At 41.8% G+C, this 22,432-nt stretch overlaps 1 protein-coding gene across 2 annotated transcripts in view; it reads right to left on the bottom strand.

Annotated features, from left to right (window-relative positions):
- LOC139766416 (UNC93-like protein MFSD11) overlaps nucleotides 1-16,621 on the bottom strand; it is a 138,466-nt gene extending 121,845 nt beyond the window's left edge. Inside the window, exon 1 of one of the 2 annotated variants that reach the window (XM_071695058.1) lies at nucleotides 16,298-16,621. In XM_071695058.1, coding sequence (XP_071551159.1) covers nucleotides 16,298-16,606 — 309 coding nt within the window. In that variant the 5' untranslated portion in view covers nucleotides 16,607-16,621. Of the gene's footprint in view, nucleotides 1-10,654; nucleotides 10,674-16,297 lie in introns of those variants that run through there. The other variant, XM_071695073.1, reaches the window with a different exon arrangement.
- Between the last annotated feature and the right edge of the window lie 5,811 nt (nucleotides 16,622-22,432).

Raw genomic sequence — 22,432 nt, 5'->3', positions numbered from 1 at the left:
GTGGGAGGTGGGCAGATTAGAAAGGGTAGTGAGTGGTGGGATGAAGTAAGATTATTAATGAAAGAGGAGAGAGAGGCATTTGGACGATTTCTGCAGGGAAGTAGTGCAAATGATTAGATGTACAAAAGAAAGAGGCAGGAGGTCAAGACAAAGGTGCAAGAAGTGAAAAAGAGGGGAAATGAGAGTTAAGGTGAGAGAGCATCATTAAATTTCAGGGAGAATAAAAAGATGTTTTGGAAGTTGGTAAATAAAGTGCGTAAGACAAGGGAGCAAATGGGAACATCGGTGAAGGGGGCTAATGGGGAGGTGATAACAAGTAGTGGTGAAGTGAGAAGGAGATGGAGTGAGTATTTTGAAGGTTTGTTGTATGTGTTAGATGATAGAGTGGCAGATATAGGGTGTTTTGGTCGAGGTGGTGTGCAAAGTGAGAGGGTCAAGGAGAATGATTGGTAAACAGAGAAGAGGTAGTGAAAGCTTTGAGGAAGATGAAAGCCGGCAAGGCGGCAGGTTTGGATGGCATTGGTCATATATATGATACGGCGCTGGTGGCTGATTCATGTGAGAAACTGCAGAAGCTGGTGACTGAGTTTGGTAAAGTGTGTGGAAGAAGAAAGTTAAGAGTAAATGTGAATAAGAGCAAGGTTATTAGGTACAGTAGGGTTGAGGGTCAAGTCAATTGGGAGGTGAGTTTGAATGGAGAAAAACTGGAGGAAGTGAAGTGTTTTAGATATCTGGGAGTGGATCTGGCAGCGGATGGAACCATGGAAGCGGAAGTGGATCATAGGGTGGGGGAGGGGGCGAAAATTCTGGGGGCCTTTAAGAATGTGTGGAAGTCGAGAACATTATCTCGGAAAGCAAAAATGGGTATGTTTGAAGGAATAGTGGTTCCAACAATGTTGTATGGTTGCGAGGCGTGGGCTATGGATAGAGTTGTGCGCAGGAGGATGGATGTGCTGGAAATGAGATGCTTGAGGACAATGTGTGGTGTGAGGTGGTTTGATCGAGTGAGTAACGTAAGGGTAAGAGAGATGTGTGGAAATAAAAAGAGCGTGGTTGAGAGAGCAGAAGAGGGTGTTTTGAAGTGGTTTGGGCACATGGAGAGAATGAGTGAGGAAAGATTGACCAAGAGGATATATGTGTCGGAGGTGGAGGGAACGAGGAGAAGAGGGAGACCAAATTGGAGGTGGAAAGATGGAGTGAAAAAGATTTTGAGTGATTGGGCCTGAACATGCAGGAGGGTGAAAGGCGTGCAAGGAATAGAGTGAAGTGGAACGATTGATATAACAGGGTCGACATGCTGTCAATGGATTGAACCAGGGCATGTGAAGCGTCTGGGTAAACCATGGAAAGTTGTGTGGGGCCTGGAGTGGAAAGGGAGCTGTGGTTTCGGTGCATTATTACGTGACAGCTAGAGGCTGAATGTGAACGAAAGTGGCCTTTGTTGTCTTTTCCTAGCGCTACCTCGTGCACATTTGGGGGGAGGGGGTGGTTATTTCATGTGTGGCGTGGTGGAGATGGGAATGAAAATGGCAGACAGTATGAATCATGTGCATGTGTATAAATGTATATGTCTATGTGTGTATATATTGTTGAGATGTATAGGTATGTATATTTGTGTGTGTGGACGTGTATGTGGGTGGGTTGGGCCATTCTTTCATCTGTTTCCTTGCGCTACCTCGCTAACGCAGGAGACAGTGACAAAGCAAAATATATAAAAAATATAAAACATGTGTATGCATGTGTGCATGTATATGTGTATTAATATGTGTATGCATGTGTATGTATGTGTGTGTATATATGTGTGTGTATATGTATGTATATGTGTATGCCTGTGTATGTATATGTATGGATATGTGTATGTATATGCGTATGCATGTGTATGTGTATATGTATATGTATATGTGTGTGTATGTGTGGGGGTGGACACCTGGCCGGAGGTCTGGGGAGGGTCATTTCTTCACTTAAATCTGCTTTAGTGAAAATGTTTTCCCCATTATCTTTGGTCTTCCAAAGGATTGTGACTTTCATTTCTATGACAAATTACCATATTTTTGTGATTTCCCGAACCTGGATCCCAGTGGGATGCCTCATTATCCCACATGGGAAAAAGTTATCATCAGTATACAAGTATACAGTAACATAACACGTGCATGGTTAACTCTATAATCTAACGATCATCTACAATGTATACCTCATAATATACTGCCAAATATGTGGTATACTGCCAAATATGTGGTATACTGCCAGATATGTGGTATACTGCCAGATAATATGGTAACTGCCAGATATGTGGTATGATACCAGATCTGTGGTATAGTGCCAGATATTGGTATACTGCCAGATATGTGGTATACTACCCGATATGTGGTATACTACCAGACATGTGGTATATTGCCAGATATGTAGTATACTACCAAATATGTGGTATATTGCTAGATATGTGGTATACTGCCAGATTTGTGGTATACTACCAGATATGTGGTATATTGCCAGATATGTGGTATATTGCCAGATATGTGGTACTATGGCAGATACGTGATATATTGCAAGATATGTGGTATACTGCCAGATATGTGGTATACTGCCAGATGTGGCATACTACCAGATATGTGGTATATTGCCAGATATGTGGTATACTACCAAATATGTGGTATATTGCCAGATATGTGGTATACTGCCAGAATTGTGGTATACTACCAGATATGTGGTATACTGCCAGATATGTGGTATATTGTCAGATATGTGGTACTATGGCAGATATGTGATATATTGCAAGATATGTGGTATACTGCCAGATATGTGGTATATTGCCAGATATGTGGTACTATGGCAGATATGTGGTATATTGCCAGATATGTGGTATACTGCCAGATATGTGGTATATTGTCAGATACGTGGTACTATGGCAGATATGTGATATACTGCAAGATATGTGGTATACTGCCAGATATGTGGTACATTGCCAGATATGTGGTACTATGGCAGATATGTGGTATATTGCCAGATATGTGGTATACTGCCAGATGTGGTATACTACCAGATATGTGTATACTACCAGATATGTGGTATATTGCCAGATATGTAGTATACTACCAAATATGTGGTATATTGCCTGATACGTGGTATACTGCCAGATTTGTGGTATACTACCAGATATGTGGTATACCGCCAGATATGTGGTATATTGCCAGATATGTGGTACTATGGCAGATATGTGATGTATTGCAAGATATGTGGTATACTGCCAGATGTGGTATACTGCCAGATATGTGGTATATTGCCAGATATGTGGTATATTGCCAGGTATGTGGTACTATGGCAGATATGTGATATATTGCAAGATATGTGGTATACTGCCAGATGTGGTATACTGCCAGATATGTGGTATATTGCCAGATATGTGGTACTATGGCAGATATGTGATATATTGCAAGATATGTGGTATACTGCCAGATGTGGTATACTGCCAGATATGTGGTATATGCCAGATATGTGGTACTATGGCAGATATGTGGTATATTGACAGATATGTGGTATACTGCCAGATATGTGGTATATTACCAGATATGTGGTACTATGGCAGATATGTGGTATATTCCAGACAGTATACTTTACGGAAGACAGTTCACGATGTACAACACCAACTCTACAATAACAACAACATCGTTAAGACTGTATACCACAGGAATATAAGTACCTACTTTAACACTTATAATATTGCGTGTAAATATAAGACCTACTTTAACACTTATATATCGTGTATATAAGTACCACTTTAACATATATATTGTGAGTAAATATAAGTACCTACTTTAACACTAAATATTGTGGTAAATACTTATTGCATGAAGGAAGGCAGTTTTAGTCATGATATATAATCTCTATGAAAGTCTCAAGTACATGTATAGTATTACAGGTACGTGCCCCTCACACCATCACAACTGAACACACCCCTACAAGTTTTCCATCACCGAACTGAAGGCCATTTCAAAGCCAGGAAAGACCATCTTCACTTAAAACTTTAGCATAATAAGAGCCATTTGTTCTCGTCCATCTCCGGCTTACTGTGGACAGTGAGCTGTGGTGTTGGTATATTACACATGACAACGCTCTCTCTCTCTCTCTCTATAATATAATTATATATTATATATATATAATATATATATATATATATATATATATATATATATATTATATATATATATATTATATATATATATCTTGGAAAGGCTCACAATTTTGCGCGTGATCAAGTATATTCCTATGAGTCCACGGGGACATGGAAACACAAGTTCCCAAGTGCACTTTCGTGTAATAATCACATAATCAGGGGAGATACAAGAGAGAAATATAAATCAGTTGATGAATCCCTTACGTTAGCAAAGAAATCATTCTATAAAGTTCAGCCCAAACCTCCCATTGACACCAAGAATTTTTCACTTCTCATTTAATAATAATTTTACTTTACTTCCCATGTCGCTTAAATCCTTTAATGTAAATGTTGCCTTCAGCAACAATAATACTATAAAGAATATCTTAATCAGGAACTCACCAGAAAATTCTCCTAGGTGCTTCTATAAAGTACCATGTAGAAATTGTGATAAATTTTAAGTTGGGCAGACTGGTAAGGATCTTTGTTAGACTTCAGCAACAAATATAGTATAAGAACAGAACAAGAATCAAATGCCTTCTTTAATCACGCTAAAAACTATGATCATTGTATTGATTGGAGTTATGCCATCTCAGTTATTAACTCTAATCCAGTACCAGGAGAAATATCATTGAATCTTCTATTATTGAATACATAAAGTTATAATCTTACTATTTGTGATGGTCTATATAAATTGGATATCTTTATTGATGATAAAATTTGTAAACAATTCACCTTCTTGTCCAAATAATAAGTTTATGTTACGCTCGTTGTCTGTCTTGGTCAATCCCATGTTTACCAAATGGCGTCCTAGCTACATCTCTTCGTTGTTTATCAACAAACTGTTATATTTCTTGTGTCTCCCCTGATGGTATGATTATTACATGAAAGTGCACTTGGGAACTTGTGTTTCATTTTCCCCGTGGACTCATAGGAATATACTTATATATATATATATATATATATATATATATATATATATATATATATATATATATATATATATATATATATATATATATATATATATATATATATATATATATATATATATATATATATATATATATATATATATATATATATATATATATATATATATATATATATATTTCTTTCGTTTCTTTCAAACTTCGCCATTTCCCGCGTTAGCGAGGTAGCGTTTAGAACAGAGGACTGGGCCTTTGAGGGAATATCCTCACCTGGCCCCCTTCTCTGTTCCTTCTTTTGGAAAATTAAAAAAAAAAAAAAAAACTAAAGGGGACCGGAGCGGGGGCTAGAAACCCTCCTCTCCTTGTATGTTAACTTTCAAAAAGGGGAAACATCCTCCTCGAAGGCTCAGATTGGGGTGTCTAAATGTGTGTGGATGTAACCAAGATGAGAAAAAAGGAGAGATAGATAGTATGTTTAAGGAAAGGAACCCGGATGTTTTGGCTCTGAGTGAAACGAAGCTGAAGGGTAAAGGGGAAGAGTGGTTTGGGAATGTCTTGGGAGTAAAGTCAGAGGTTAGTGAGAGGACAAGAGCAAGGGAAGGAGTAGCACTACTCCTGAAACAGGAGTCGTGGGAGTATGTGATAGTGTTAGAAAGTAAACTCTAGATTGATATGGGTAAGACTGAAAGTGGATGGAGAGAGATGGGTGATTATTGGTGCATATGCATCTGGGCATGAGAAGAAAGATCATGAGAGGCAAGTGTTTTGGGAGCAGCTGAATGAGTGTGTTAGTAGTTTTGATGCACGAGACCGGGTTATAGTGATGGGTGATTTGAATGCAAAGGTAAGTAGTGTGGCAGTTGAGGGAATAATTGGTGTACATGGGGTGTTCATTGTTGTAAATGGAAATGGTGAAGAGTTTGTAGATTTGTGTGCTGAAAAATGACTGGTGATTGGGAATACCTGGTTTAAAAAGAGAGATATATATAAGTATACATATGTAAGTAGGAGAGATGGCCAGAGAGCGTTATCAGATTAAATGTTAATTGATAGGTGCGCGAAAGAGAGACTTCTGGATGTTAATGTGCTGAGAGGTGCAACTGGATGTCTGATCATTATCTTGTGGAGGCAAAGGTGAAGATTTGTAGTGGTTTTCAGAAAAGAAGAGTGAATGTTGGGGGTGAAGAGAGTGGTGAGAGTAAGTGAGCTTGGGAAGGAGATTTGTGTGAGGAAGTACCAGGAGAGACTGAGTACAGAATGGAAAAAGGTGAGAACAAAGGAGGTAAGGGGAGTGGGGGAGGAATGGGATGTATTTACGGAAGCAGTGATGGCTTGCGCAAAAGATGCTTGTGGCATGAGAAGCGTGGGAGGTGGGCAGATTAGAAAGGGTAGTGAGTGGTGGGATGAAGTAAGATTATTAATGAAAGAGGAGAGAGAGGCATTTGGACGATTTCTGCAGGGAAGTAGTGCAAATGATTAGATGTACAAAAGAAAGAGGCAGGAGGTCAAGACAAAGGTGCAAGAAGTGAAAAAGAGGGGAAATGAGAGTTAAGGTGAGAGAGCATCATTAAATTTCAGGGAGAATAAAAAGATGTTTTGGAAGTTGGTAAATAAAGTGCGTAAGACAAGGGAGCAAATGGGAACATCGGTGAAGGGGGCTAATGGGGAGGTGATAACAAGTAGTGGTGAAGTGAGAAGGAGATGGAGTGAGTATTTTGAAGGTTTGTTGTATGTGTTAGATGATAGAGTGGCAGATATAGGGTGTTTTGGTCGAGGTGGTGTGCAAAGTGAGAGGGTCAAGGAGAATGATTGGTAAACAGAGAAGAGGTAGTGAAAGCTTTGAGGAAGATGAAAGCCGGCAAGGCGGCAGGTTTGGATGGCATTGGTCATATATATGATACGGCGCTGGTGGCTGATTCATGTGAGAAACTGCAGAAGCTGGTGACTGAGTTTGGTAAAGTGTGTGGAAGAAGAAAGTTAAGAGTAAATGTGAATAAGAGCAAGGTTATTAGGTACAGTAGGGTTGAGGGTCAAGTCAATTGGGAGGTGAGTTTGAATGGAGAAAAACTGGAGGAAGTGAAGTGTTTTAGATATCTGGGAGTGGATCTGGCAGCGGATGGAACCATGGAAGCGGAAGTGGATCATAGGGTGGGGGAGGGGGCGAAAATTCTGGGGGCCTTTAAGAATGTGTGGAAGTCGAGAACATTATCTCGGAAAGCAAAAATGGGTATGTTTGAAGGAATAGTGGTTCCAACAATGTTGTATGGTTGCGAGGCGTGGGCTATGGATAGAGTTGTGCGCAGGAGGATGGATGTGCTGGAAATGAGATGCTTGAGGACAATGTGTGGTGTGAGGTGGTTTGATCGAGTGAGTAACGTAAGGGTAAGAGAGATGTGTGGAAATAAAAAGAGCGTGGTTGAGAGAGCAGAAGAGGGTGTTTTGAAGTGGTTTGGGCACATGGAGAGAATGAGTGAGGAAAGATTGACCAAGAGGATATATGTGTCGGAGGTGGAGGGAACGAGGAGAAGAGGGAGACCAAATTGGAGGTGGAAAGATGGAGTGAAAAAGATTTTGTGTGATCGGGGCCTGAACATGCAGGAGGGTGAAAGGAGGGCAAGGAATAGAGTGAATTGGAGCGATGTGGTATACCGGGGTTGACGTACTGTCAGTGGATTGAATCAAGGCATGTGAAGCGTCTGGGGTAAACCATGGAAAGCTGTGTAGGTATGTATATTTGCGTGTGTGGACGTATGTATATACATGTGTATGGGGGGGGGGCATTTCTTTCGTCTGTTTCCTTGCGCTACCTCGCAAACGCGGGAGACAGCGACAAAGTATAATAAAAAATAAATATATATATATATATATATATATATATATATATATATATATATATATATATATATATATATATATATATATATATATATATGGCCCAACCCACCCACATACACATGTATATACATACACGTCCACACACGCAAATATACATACCTATACATCTCAATATATACATATATATATACACACAGACATATACATATATACATATGCACGTAATTCATACTGTCTGCTTTTATTCATTCCATCGCCACCTCGCCACACATGGAATAACAACCCCCTCACCCTCATGTGTGCGAGGTAGCGCTAGGAAAAGACAACAAAGGCCACATTCGTTCACACTCAGTCTCTAGCTGTCATGTAATAATGCACCAAAACCACAGCTCCCTTTCCACATCCAGGCCCCACAGAAACTTCCATGGTTTACCCCAGACGCTTCACATGCCGTGGTTCAATCCATTGACAGCACGTCGACCCCGGTATAACCACATCGTTCCAATTCACTCTATTCCTTGCACGCCTTTCACCCTCCTGCATGTTCAGGCACCGATCACTCAAAATCTTTTTCACTCCATCTTTCCACCTCCAATTTGGTCTCCCACTTCTCGTTCCTTCCACCTCTGACACATATATCCTCTTGGTCAATCTTTCCTCACTCATTCTCTCCATGTGACCAAACCATTTCAAAACACCCTCTTCTGAATTCTCAACCACACTCTTTTTATTTCTACACATCTCTCTTACCCTTACATTACTTACTCGATCAAACCACCTCACACCACACATTGTCCTCAGACATCTTCATTTCCAGTACATTCACCCTCCTGCGCACAACTCTATCCATAGCCCACGCCTCGCAACCATACAACATTGTTGGAACCACTATTCCTTCAAACATACCCATTTTTGCTTTCCGAGATAATGTTCTCGACTTCCAAACATTCTTCAAGGCTCCCAGAATTTTCGCCCCCCTCCCCCACCCTATGATTCACTTCCGCTTCCATGGTTCCATCCGCTGCCAGATCCACTCCCAGATATCTGAAACACTTTACTTCCTCCAGTTTTTCTCCATTTAAACTTACCTCCCAGTTGACTTGACCCTCAACCCTACTGTACCTAATAACCTTGCTCTTATTCACATTTACTCTCAGCTTTCTTCTTTCACACACTTTACCAAACTCAGTCACCAGCTTCTGCAGTTTCTCACATGAATCAGCCACCAGCGCTGTATCATCAGCGAACAACAACTGACTCACTTCCCAAGCTCTCTCATCCCCAACAGACTTCATACTTGCCCCTCTTTCCAAAACTCTTACATTCACCTCCCAAACAACCCCATCCATAAACAAATTAAACAACCATGGAGACATCACACACCCCTGCCGCAAACCTACATTCACTGAGAACCAGTTACTTTCCTCTCTTCCTACACGTCCACATGCCTTACATCCTCGATTAAAACTTTTCACTGCTTCTAACAACTTGCCTCCCACACCATATATTCTTAATACCTTCCACAGAGCATCTCTATCAACTCTATCATATGCCTTCTCCAGATCCATAAATGCTACATACAAATCCATCTGCTTTTCTAAGTATTTCTCACATACATTCTTCAAAGCAAGCACCTGATCCACACATCCTCTACCACTTCTGAAACCACACTGCTCTTCCCCAATCTGATGCTCTTTTACATGCGTTCACCCTCTCGATCAATACCATCCCATATAATTTACCAGGAATACTCAACAAACTTATACCTCTGTAACTTGAGCACTCACTCTTATCCCCTTTGCACAATGGCACTATGCAAGCATTCCGCCAATCCTCAGGCACCTCACCATGAATCATACATACATTAAATAACCTTACCAACCAGTCAACAATACAGTCACCCCCTCTTTAAATAAATTCCACTGCAATACTATCCAAACCTGCTGCCTTGCCGGCTTTCATCTTCCGCAAAGCTTTTACTACCTCTTCTCTGTTTACCAAATTATTTTCCCTAACCCTCTCACTTTGCACACCACCTCGACCAAAACACCCAATATCTGCCACTCTATCATCAAACACATTCAACAAACCTTCAAAATACTCACTCAATCTCCTTCTCACATCACCACTACTTGTTATCACCTCCCCATTAGTCCCCTTTACTGACGTTCCCATTTGCTCCCTTGTCTTACGCACTTTATTTAACTCCTTCAAGAACATCTTTTTATTCTCCCTAAAATTTAATGATACTCTCTCACCCCAACTCTCATTTGCCCTCTTTTTCACCTCTTGCACCTTTCTCTTGACCTGCTGCCTTTCTTTTATACATCTCCCACTCATTTGTACTAATCATATCATTAAGGGAGACACTAGAGAGAAATATAACAGTCAGTTGATATACATCGAAGAGACGAAGCTAGGACGCCATTTGGTAAACATGTGATTGTCCATACTATCACTTTCATGTAAACCTGTGCACTTGTGCTCAAGTGTTCTGCGCATATAATTTTCATGTAAACCTGTGCACTTGTGCTCAAGTGTTCTGCTCATATCATCACTTTCATGTAAACTGCACTTGTGCTCAAGTGTTCTGCTCATATTATCAATCAGTAATTTTCCGTTGCTTATTTCTCGCTAGTATGACTCCAGGTGTTTACCTTCACCTGAGGCTTGGAGCTCACCTGTTTGAGTGAAGTAGAGTGTGTGTGTCGGTCACTAGTATGTGAGCCTTACTTACCATGCTTGATATTGGTCATCACTGCCGGTGTTGCTTGCTACAACTAGTATGGTCAACATCGGTACTCACAATAATGGTTGCCATTTCCTCCAGAATTCTATACGTTAAATGCAATTTGATAATATCACCAAAGCAACATTTGTTTTCCTTGCGTTGCTTGATTTATGTAGCCTTAATCCTAGTGTTTCTTTTTAATATTAATGTTAACTTGTTTAATAAACAAGTTGAGAATACTACGAAAAAAGGGCGAGAAAGGTTCGCTCCGCCCACTGCTCCCGCATTGCCAATTCAGTTCATAACAAATGTTTGCTTCCCTTCACGTCTGTAGCCCTTCCCTTCACGTCTGTAGCGCTTCACCTTATCACTGTCTTCTCTTATTAAACGAAATGCATTTTTTATGTTTTTCTCTGAGTTCACAATAGACCCTAACAACTTCCCTTACATATTCAGGACAAAATCATCTTCCATAGTTATCACTGTTATCATTGCGTCCCATCATGTTCCTCACTTATCTTTATCTTATCTCACCAACCTCCACCCAACCATCCTCAGTATATATATATATATATATATATATATATATATATATACTTTGTCGCTGTCTCCCGCGTCAGCGAGGTAGCGCAAGGAAACAGACGAAAGAATGGCCCAACCCACCCACATACCCACGTATATACATACACGTCCACACACGCACATATACATACCTATACATTTCGACGTATACATATATATACATACACAGACATATACATATATACACATACATAATTCATACTTGCTGCCTTTATTCATTCTCGTCGCCACCCCGCACACATGAAATAACAACCCCCTCCCCCCGCATGTGCGCGAGGTAGCGCTAGGAAAAGACAACAAATGCCACTTTCGTTCACACTAAGTCTCTAGCAGTCATGAATAATGCACCGAAACCACAGCTCCCTTTCCACATCTAGGCCCCACAAAACTTTCCATGGATTGCCCTAGACGCTTCACATGCCCTGGTTCAAAGCCATTGACAGCACGTCGACCCCAGTATACCAAATCGTTCCAATTCTCTCTATTCTTTGCATGCCTTTCACCCTCCTGCATGTTCAGGCCCTAATCGCTCAAAATCTTTTTCAATTCATCCTTCCACCTCCAATTTGGTCTCCCACTTCTCGTTCCCTCTACCTATGACACATATATCCTCTTTGTCAATCTTTCCTCACTCATTCTCTCCATGAGACCAAACCATTTCAACACACCCTCTTCTGCTCTCTCAGCCACACTCTTTTTATTTCCACACATCTCTCTTACCCTTTCATTACTTACTCGATCAAACCATCTCACACCACATATTGTCCTCAAACATCTCATTTCCAAGACATCCACCCTCCTGCGCACAACTCTATCCATAGCCCACGCCTCGCAACCATATAACATTGTTGGAACCACTATTCTTTCAAACATACCCATTTTTGCTTTCCGAGATAATGCACTCGCCTTCCACACATTTTTCAACGCTCCCAGAACTTTCGCCCCCTCCCCAACCCTGTGACTCACTTCCGCTTCCATGGTTCCATCCGCTGCCAAATCCACTCCCATATATCTAAAACACTTCACTTCCTCCAGTTTTTCTCCATTCAAACTTACCTCCCAATTGACTTGTCCCTCTACCCTACTGTACCTAATAACCTTGCTCTTATTCACATTTACTCTTAGCTTTCTTCTTTCACACACCAGTCACCAGCTTCTGCAGTTTCTCACATGAATCAGCCACCAGCGCTGTATCATCAGCGAACAACAACTGACTCACTTCCCAAGCTCTCTCATCCACAATAGACTTCATACTTGCCCCTCTTTCCAAAACTCTTGCATTCACCTCCCTAACAACCCCATCCATAAACAAATTAAACAACCATGGAGACATCACACACCCCTGCCGCAAACCTACATTCACTGAGAACCAATCACTTTCCTCTCTTCCTACACGTGCACATGCCTTACATCCTCGATAAAAACTTTTCACTGCTTCTAACAACTGTGCACTTGTTTTAAGTAGCCCGTGCTCTTGTGCACTTGTTTTTAGTAGTCCGTGCTCGTGTGCACTTGTTCCTTAGCAATCTCTCGTACTGTACGGGAAGGGAGTTTACACTCATGGTGTCCCATCTCTCGTACTGTACGGGGAGGGAGTTTACACTCATGGTGTCCCATCTCTTGTACTGTACGGGGAGGGAGTTTACACGCGTGGTGTTCCATCTCTTGTACTGTACGGGGAGGGAGTTTACACTCATGGTGTCCCATCTCTCGTACTGTACGGGGAGGGAGTTTACACTCATGGTGCCCCATCTCTTGTACTGTACGGGGAGGGAGTTTACACTCATGGTGTCCCATCTCTCGTACTGTACGGGGAGGGAGTTTACACTCATGGTGTCCCATCTCTTGTGCGGTACAGGGAGGGAGTTTACACTCATGGTGCCCCATCTCTTGTACTGTACGGGGAGGGATTTACACTCATGGTGTCCCATCTCTTGTACTGTACGGGGAGGGAGTTTACACTCATGGGGCCCCATCTCTTGTACTTCAAGGGAGTGAGTTTATACTCGTGGTGTCCCATCTCTTGTACTGTACGGGGAGGAAATTTACACTCATGGTGTCCCATCTCTTGTACTGTACGGGGAGGAAGTTTACACGCGTGGTGTTCCATCTCTTGTACTGTACGGGGAGGGAGTTTACACTCATGGTGTCCCATCTCTTCTACTGTACGGAGAGGGAGTTTACACTCGTCTTGTCCCATCTCTTGTACTGTACGGGGAGGGAGTTTACACTCATGGTGTCCCATCTCTTGTACTGTACGCGGAGGGAGTTTACACTCGTGCTGTCCCATCTCTTTTACTGTACGGGGAGGAAGTTTACACTCATGGTGTCCCATCTCTTGTACTGTACGGGGAGGGAGTTTACACTCATGGTGTCCCATCTCTTGTACTGTACGGGGAGGGAGTTTACACTCATGGTGTCCCATCTCTCGTACTGTACGGGGAGGGAGTTTACACTCATGGTGTCCCATCTCTTCTACTGTACGGGGAGGGAGTTTACACTCATGGTGTCCCATCTGTACTGTACGGGGAGAGAGTTTACACTCATGGGGCCCCATCTCTTGTACTGTACGGGGAGGGAGTTTACGCTCATGTGGCCCCATCTCTTGTACTGTACGGGGAGGAAGTTTACACTCATGGGGCCCCTTCTCTCGTACTGTACGGGGAGGGAGTTTACATTCATGGTGTCCCATCTATTGTACTGTACGGGGAGGGAGTTTACACTCATGGTGTCCCATCTCTTCTAATGTACGGGGAGGGAGTTTACACTCATGGTGTCCCATCTCTTGTACTGTACGGGAAGGGAGTTTACACTCATGGTGTCCCATCTCTTGTACTGTACGGGGAGGGAGTTTACACTCGTGGTGTCCCATCCCTTGTACTGTACGGGGAGGGAGTTTACACTCATGGGGCCCCATCTCTTGTACTTCAAGGGAGTGAGTTTATACTCGTGGTGTCCCATCTCTTGTACTGTACGGGGAGGAAGTTTACACTCATGGTGTCCCATCTCTTGTACTGTACGGGAAGGGAGTTTACACTCATGGTGTCCCATCTCTTGTACTGTACGGGGAGGGAGTTTACACTCGTGGTGTCCCATCTCTTGTACTGTACGGGGAGGGAGTTTACACTCATGGTGTCCCATCTCTTGTACTGTACGAGGAGGGAGTTCACACTCATGGTGTCCCATCTCCTGTACTGTACGGGGAGGGAGTTTACACTCATGGTGTCCCATCTCTTGTCCTGTACGGGGAGGGAGTTTACGCTCCTGGTGCCCCGTTTCTTGTACTGTACAGTACTGTACAGTAAAGTGTACAGTAAAGACAGAATAGTACATCATAATATAGTACAGTGTACATTACAGTACAGTAAAGTATAGTATAGCATAGTATATAAGAGTACAGTACAGTTCAGTGTACAGTACAGTAAAGTATAGTAAAGTAAAGTAAGTGTACAGTACAGCAGCGTACAGTATTGTGTAGTACAGTACAGTACAGGACGTTGTGTACAGCAGAACTATTATGAGCAGGAGTTGTACTGCAAGTATTCTTGTGTCTCTACACACCATGACTGACATCATACGTCGTGTTATTATTCATCGACTGTCATGCATGCATTCCTCTCCGTCGAACATGAATAATCTATGTTAACACAAGAGAACGACTCTTACCTACTGAGTCAAACATGAATAATCTATGTTAACACAAGAGAACGACTCTTACCTACTGAGTCAAACATGAATAATCTATGTTAACACAAGAGAACGACTCTTACCTACTGAGTCAAACATGAATAATCTATGTTAACACAAGAGAACGACTCTTACCTACTGAGTCAAACATGAATAATCTATGTTAACACAAGAGAACGACTCTTACCTACTGAGTCAAACATGAATAATCTATGTTAACACAAGAGAACGACTCTTACCTACTGAGTCAAACATGAATAATCTATGTTAACACAAGAGAACGACTCTTACCTACTGAGTCAAACATGAATAATCTATGTTAACACAAGAGAACGACTCTTACCTACTGAGTCAAACATGAATAATCTATGTTAACACAAGAGAACGACTCTTACCTACTGAGTCAAACGTTCACCAACAATGAGCGGATGAGGGGTGAGGGGGTGAAGTGAGGGGTGAGGTGAGGGGTGAGGTGAGGGGTGAGGGGTGAGGTGAGGAGTGAGGGGTGAGGGGTGAGGTGAGGGGTGAGGGGTGAGGGGTGAGGTGAGGGGTGAGTTGAGGGGTGAGGGGTGTGGTGAGGGGTGAGGGGTGAGGTGAGGGGTGAGGGGTGAGATGAGGGGTGAGATGAGGGGTGAGAGGTGAGGGGTGAGGTGAGGGGTGAGGGGTGAGGTGAGGGGTGAGGGGTGAGGTGAGGGGTGAGAGGTGAGGGGTGAGGTGAGGGGTGAGAGGTGAGGGGTGAGGTGAGGGGTGAGGGGTGAGAGGTGAGGTGAGGGGTGAGAGGTGAGGGGGTGAGGTGAGGGGTGAGGGGTGAGGTGAGGGGTGAGGGGTGAGGTGAGGGGTGAGGTGAGGGGTGAGGGGTGAGGTGAGGGGTGAGGGGTGAGGTGAGGGATGAGGGGTGAGGTGAGGGGTGAGGTGAGGGGTGAGAGGTGAGGGGTGAGGTGAGGGGTGAGGGGAGGGGTGAGGGGTGAGGTGATGGGTGAGGGGAGGGGTGAGGGGTGAGGTGAGGGGTGAGGGATGAGGTGAGGGGTGAGGGGTGAGGTGAGGGGTGAGAGGTGAGGGGTGAGGTGAGGGGTGAGGGGTGAGGTGAGGGGTGAGGGGTGAGGTGAGGGGTGAGGTGAGGGGTGAGGGGTGAGGTGAGGGGTGAGGGGTGAGGTGAGGGATGAGGGGTGAGGTGAGGGGTGAGAGGTGAGGGGTGAGGTGAGGGGTGAGGGGTGAGGTGAGGGGTGAGAGGTGAGGGGTGAGGGGTGAGGTGAGGGGTGAGGTGAGGGGTGAGGGATGAGGTGAGGGGTGAGGGGTGAGGTGAGGGGTGAGGGGTGAGGTGAGGGGTGAGAGGTGAGGGATGAGGTGAGGGGTGAGGGGTAGTAAGGAAAGTTGACTGACCTCGATGATGCTGTTCGTCTGGAAGGATATGAAGCAGAACATGTAGGCCACGCCCAGTTGAACGATGCGCAGGAACCGCCTGTCCATCCTGACTGCTGACGGCTGGCAAAGTAGCGGCTGACGGGTGGCAGAGCAACGGCTGACGGGTGGCAGAGCAACGGCTGACGGGTGGCAGAGTAGCGGTTGAAGGGTGGCTGGGGAGCGGCGGACGGGATGCGGGCAGCAGCTCTGCTCTACTGGAACTGGTCCTCCCTCCCGAGCCCTTGGGCTGCTATGGCTACTATAGTCATCAATAAGCCTGACCCACATACTGCATCTATGGTCATCAATGAGCCTGACTCACATACTGCATCTATGGTCATCAATGATCCTGACCCACATAATGTACCTATGGTCATCAATGATCCTGACCCACATAATGTACCTATGGTCATCAATGAGCCTGACCCACATAATGTACCTATGGTCATCAATGATCCTGACCCACATAATGTACCTATGGTCATCAATGATCCTGACCCACATAATGTACCTATGGTCATCAATGAGCCTGACCCACATAATGTACCTATGGTCATCAATGATCCTGACTCACATACTGCATCTATGGTCATCAATGATTCTGACCCACATAATGTACCTATGGTCATCAATGATCCTGACCCACATAATGTACCTATGGTCATCAATGATCCTGACCCACATACTGCATCTATGGTCATCAATGATCCTGACCCACATAATGTACCTATGGTCATCAATGAGCCTGACCCACATAATGTACCTATGGTCATCAATGATCCTGACCCACATAATGTACCTATGGTCATCAATGATCCTGACCCACATAATGTACCTATGGTCATCAATGATCCTGACCCACACAATGTACCTATGGTCATCAATGATCCTGACTCACATACTGCATCTATGGTCATCAATGATTCTGACCCACATAATGTACCTATGGTCATCAATGATCCTGACCCACATAATGTACCTATGGTCATCAATGATCCTGACTCACATAATGTACCTATGGTCATCAATGATCCTGACCCACACAATGTACCTATGGTCATCAATGATCCTGACTCACATACGGCATCTATGGTCATCAATGATCCTGACCCACATAATGTACCTATGGTCATCAATGAGCCTGACCCACATAATGTACCTATGGTCATCAATGATCCTGACCCACATAATGTACCTATGGTCATCAATGAGCCTGACTCACATAATGTACCTATGGTCATCAATGATCCTGACCCACATAATGTACCTATGGTCATCAATGATCCTGACTCACATACTGCATCTATGGTCATCAATGATCCTGACCCACATAATGTACCTATGGTCATCAATGATCCTGACCCACATAATGTACCTATGGTCATCAATGATCCTGACCCACACAATGTACCTATGGTCATCAATGATCCTGACTCATACTGCATCTATGGGCATCAATGAGCCTGACTCACATACTGCATCTATGGTCATCAATGAGCCTGACTCACATACTGCATCTATGGTCATCAATGATCCTGACCCACATAATGTACCTATGGTCATCAATGAGCCTGACCCACATAATGTACCTATGGTCATCAATGATCCTGACCCACATAATGTACCTATGGTCATCAATGATCCTGACCCACACAATGTACCTATGGTCATCAATGATCCTGACTCACATACTGCATCTATGGTCATCAATGATCCTGACTCACATACTGCATCTATGGTCATCAATGATCCTGACTCACATACTGCATCTATGGTCATCAATGAGCCTGACTCACATACTGCATCTATGGTCATCAATGATCCTGACCCACATAATGTACCTATGGTCATCAATGAGCCTGACCCACATAATGTACCTATGGTCATCAATGATCCTGACCCACATAATGTACCTATGGTCATCAATGATCCTGACTCACATACTGCATCTATGGTCATCAATGATCCTGACCCACATAATGTACCTATGGTCATCAATGATCCTGACCCACATAATGTACCTATGGTCATCAATGATCCTGACCCACATACTGCATCTATGGTCATCAATGATTCTGACCCACATAATGTACCTATGGTCATCAATGAGCCTGACCCACATAATGTACCTATGGTCATCAATGATCCAGACCCACATAATGTACCTATGGTCATCAATGATCCTGACCCACATAATGTACCTATGGTCATCAATGATCCTGACCCACATAATGTACCTATGGTCATTAATGAGCCTGACTCACATACGGCATCTATGGTCATCAATGATCCTGACCCACACAATGTACCTATGGTCATCAATGATCCTGACTCACATACTGCATCTATGGTCATCAATGAGTCTGACTCACATACTGCATCTATGGTCATCAATGAGCCTGACTCACATACTGCATCTATGGTCATCAATGATCCTCACCCACATAATGTACCTATGGTCATCAATGAGCCTGACCCACATAATGTACCTTTGGTCATCAATGAGCCTGACTCACATACTGCATCTATGGTCATCAATGAGCCTGACCCACATAATGTACCTATGGTCATCAATGAGCCTGACCCACATAATGTACCTATGGTCATCAATGAGCCTGACTCACATACTGCATCTATGGTCATCAATGATCCTGACCCACATAATGTACCTATGGTCATCAATGATCCTGACCCACATAATGTACCTATGGTCATCAATGAGCCTGACCCACATAATGTACCTATGGTCATCAATGAGCCTGACTCACATACTACATCTATGGTCATCAACGAGCCTGACCCACATAATGTACCTATGGTCATCAATGATCCTGACCAACATAATGTACCTATGGTCATCAATGAGCCTGACTCACATACTGCATCTATGGTCATCAATGAGCCTGACCCACATAATGTACCTATGGTCATCAATGATCCTGACCCACATAATGTACCTATGGTCATCAATGATCCTGACTCACATAATGTACATATGGTCATCAATGATCCTGACCCACATAATGTACCTATGGTCATCAATGATCCTGACTCACATACTGCATCTATGGTCATCAATGAGCCTGACCCACATAATGTACCTATGGTCATCAATGAGCCTGACTCACATACTGCATCTATGGTCATCAATGAGCCTGACCCACATAATGTACCTATGGTCATCAATGATCCTGACCCACATAATGTACCTATGGTCATCAATGAGCCTGACTCACATACTGCATCTATGGTCATCAATGATCCTGACCCACATAATGTACCTATGGTCATCAATGATCCTGACCCACATAATGTACCTATGGTCATCAATGATCCTGACCCACATAATGTACCTATGGTCATCAATGAGCCTGACCCACATAATGTACCTATGGTCATCAATGAGCCTGACCCACATAATGTACCTACAATAATTTGGTCACTTTTCCATTTTCGAAGATGTGTGAGATAAGACGAGGGTAAACATGATGACCAGGTCAATAAAGAACAATAATGTAGTTACATTATCACATGTGATGCCACAGACTTGTTTTTATGGAAGTATCTTGATCTATCCCCTCTTTTTTTTTCTTTTAGGTCGAAGGTTCCAGTCAAGGAGAAACGTTCACATTAAGGCCAGCACTTGGTTGAAATATGGAGAGAATTAGAAATGGGAAAAGGAAGACACAAGGGAAATTACTGACGAATTTTGGAGGATGTGAAAAACCTTTTGTTAAAACGTACCAGGTCATAGTCAATGGGAAAGACATGAGAAAGATATAATATTAATCATAATAATAATAATAATAATAATGATAATAATAATAATAATAATAATAATAATAATAATAATAATAATAATAATAATAAAAATGATATTAATAATAATAATAATAATAATAATAATAATAATAATAATAATAATAATAATGATAATAATAATAATAATAATAATAATAATAATAATAATAATAATAATAATAATAATAATAATATTAATAAAAATAATAATAATAATGATAATAATAATAATAATAATAATAATAATAATAATAATAATAATAATAATAATAATAATAGTAATAATAATAATAATAATAATAATAATAATAATAATAATATTAATAATAATAATAATGATAATAATAATATTAATAATATTAATAATAATAATAATAATAATAATAATAATAATAATAATGATAATAATAATAATAATAAGAATAATAATAATAATAATAATAATAATAATAATAATAATAATAATAATAATAATAATAAAAATGATAATAATAATAATAATAATAATAATAATAATAATAATGATAATAATAATAGTAATAATAATAATAATAATAATAATAATAATAATAATAATAATAATAATAATAATAGTAATAATAATAAAAATATTATATAATAATATTATATAATAATAATAATATTAACAATAATAATAATAATAATAATAATAATAATAATAATAATAATAATAATAATTTCTTCTTCATACTATTCGCTATTCGTTATTCCCTGGGGATAGGGGAGAAAGAATACCTCCCACGTATTCCCTGCGTGTCGTAGAAGGCGACTAAAAGGGAAGGGAGCGGGGGGCTGGAAATCCTCCCCTCTCGTTTTTGTTTTTTTTTCTAATTTTCCAAAAGAAGGAACAGAGAAGAGGTCCAGGTGAGGATATTCCCTCAAAGGCCCAGTCCTCTGTTCTTAACGCTACCTCGCTATCGCGGGAAATAGCGAATAGTATGAAAAAAAAAAAAAAAAGTATGAACTATTCGCCATTTCCCGCATTAGCGAGGTAGCGTTAAGAACAGAGGACTGGGCCTTTGAGGGAATATCCTCATATGGCCCCCTTCTCTGTTCCTTCTTTTGGAAAATTAAAAAAAAAAAAAAAAAATAATAATAATAATAATAATAATAATAATAATAATAATAGTAATAATAATAATAATAATAATATTAATAATAATAATTTTTTTTTTTTTTTTTTTATACTTTGTCGCTGTCTCCCGCGTTTGCGAGGTAGCGCAAGGAAACAGACGAAAGAAATGCCCCCCCCCCCCCATACACATGTATATACATACGTCCACACACGCAAATATACATACCTACACAGCTTTCCATGGTTTACCCCAGACGCTTCACATGCCTTGATTCAATCCACTGACAGCACGTCAACCCCGGTATACCACGTCGCTCCAATTCACTCTATTCCTTGCCCTCCTTTCACCCTCCTGCATGTTCAGGCCCCGATCACACAAAATCTTTTTCACTCCATCTTTCCACCTCCAATTTGGTCTCCCTCTTCTCCTCGTTCCCTCCACCTCCGACACATATATCCTCTTGGTCAACCTTTCCTCACTCATTCTCTCCATGTGCCCAAACCACTTCAAAACACCCTCTTCTGCTCTCTCAACCACGCTCTTTTTATTTCCACACATCTCTCTTACCCTTACGTTACTCACTCGATCAAACCACCTCACACCACACATTGTCCTCAAACATCTCATTTCCAGCACATCCATCCTCCTGCGCACAACTCTATCCATAGCCCACGCCTCGCAACCATACAACATTGTTGGGACCACTATTCCTTCAAACATACCCATTTTTGCTTTCCGAGATAATGTTCTCGACTTCCACACATTCTTCAAGGCCCCCAGAATTTTCGCCCCCTCCCCCACCCTATGATCCACTTCCGCTTCCATGGTTCCATCCGCTGCCAGATCCACTCCCAGATATCTAAAACACTTTACTTCCTCCAGTTTTTCTCCATTTAAACTTACCTCCCAGTTGACTTGACCCTCAACCCTACTGTACCTAATAACCTTGCTCTTATTCACATTTACTCTTAACTTTCTTCTTCCACACACTTTACCAAACTCAGTCACCAGCTTCTGCAGTTTCTCACATGAATCAGCCACCAGCGCTGTATCATCAGCGAACAACAACTGACTCACTTCCCAAGCTCTCTCATCCCCAACAGACTTCATACTTGCCCCTCTTTCCAAAACTCTTGCATTTACCTCCCTAACAACCCCATCCATAAACAAATTAATATTAATAATAATAATAATAATAATAATAATAATAATAATA

The sequence above is a fragment of the Panulirus ornatus genome, chromosome 57 (genome assembly GCF_036320965.1).
Source record: "Panulirus ornatus isolate Po-2019 chromosome 57, ASM3632096v1, whole genome shotgun sequence".
In the NCBI taxonomy this organism is placed as follows: domain Eukaryota; kingdom Metazoa; phylum Arthropoda; class Malacostraca; order Decapoda; family Palinuridae; genus Panulirus; species Panulirus ornatus.
The sequence above is the reverse complement of the archived record's forward strand: the minus strand, read 5'-3'. Positions and strand labels throughout refer to the sequence as shown.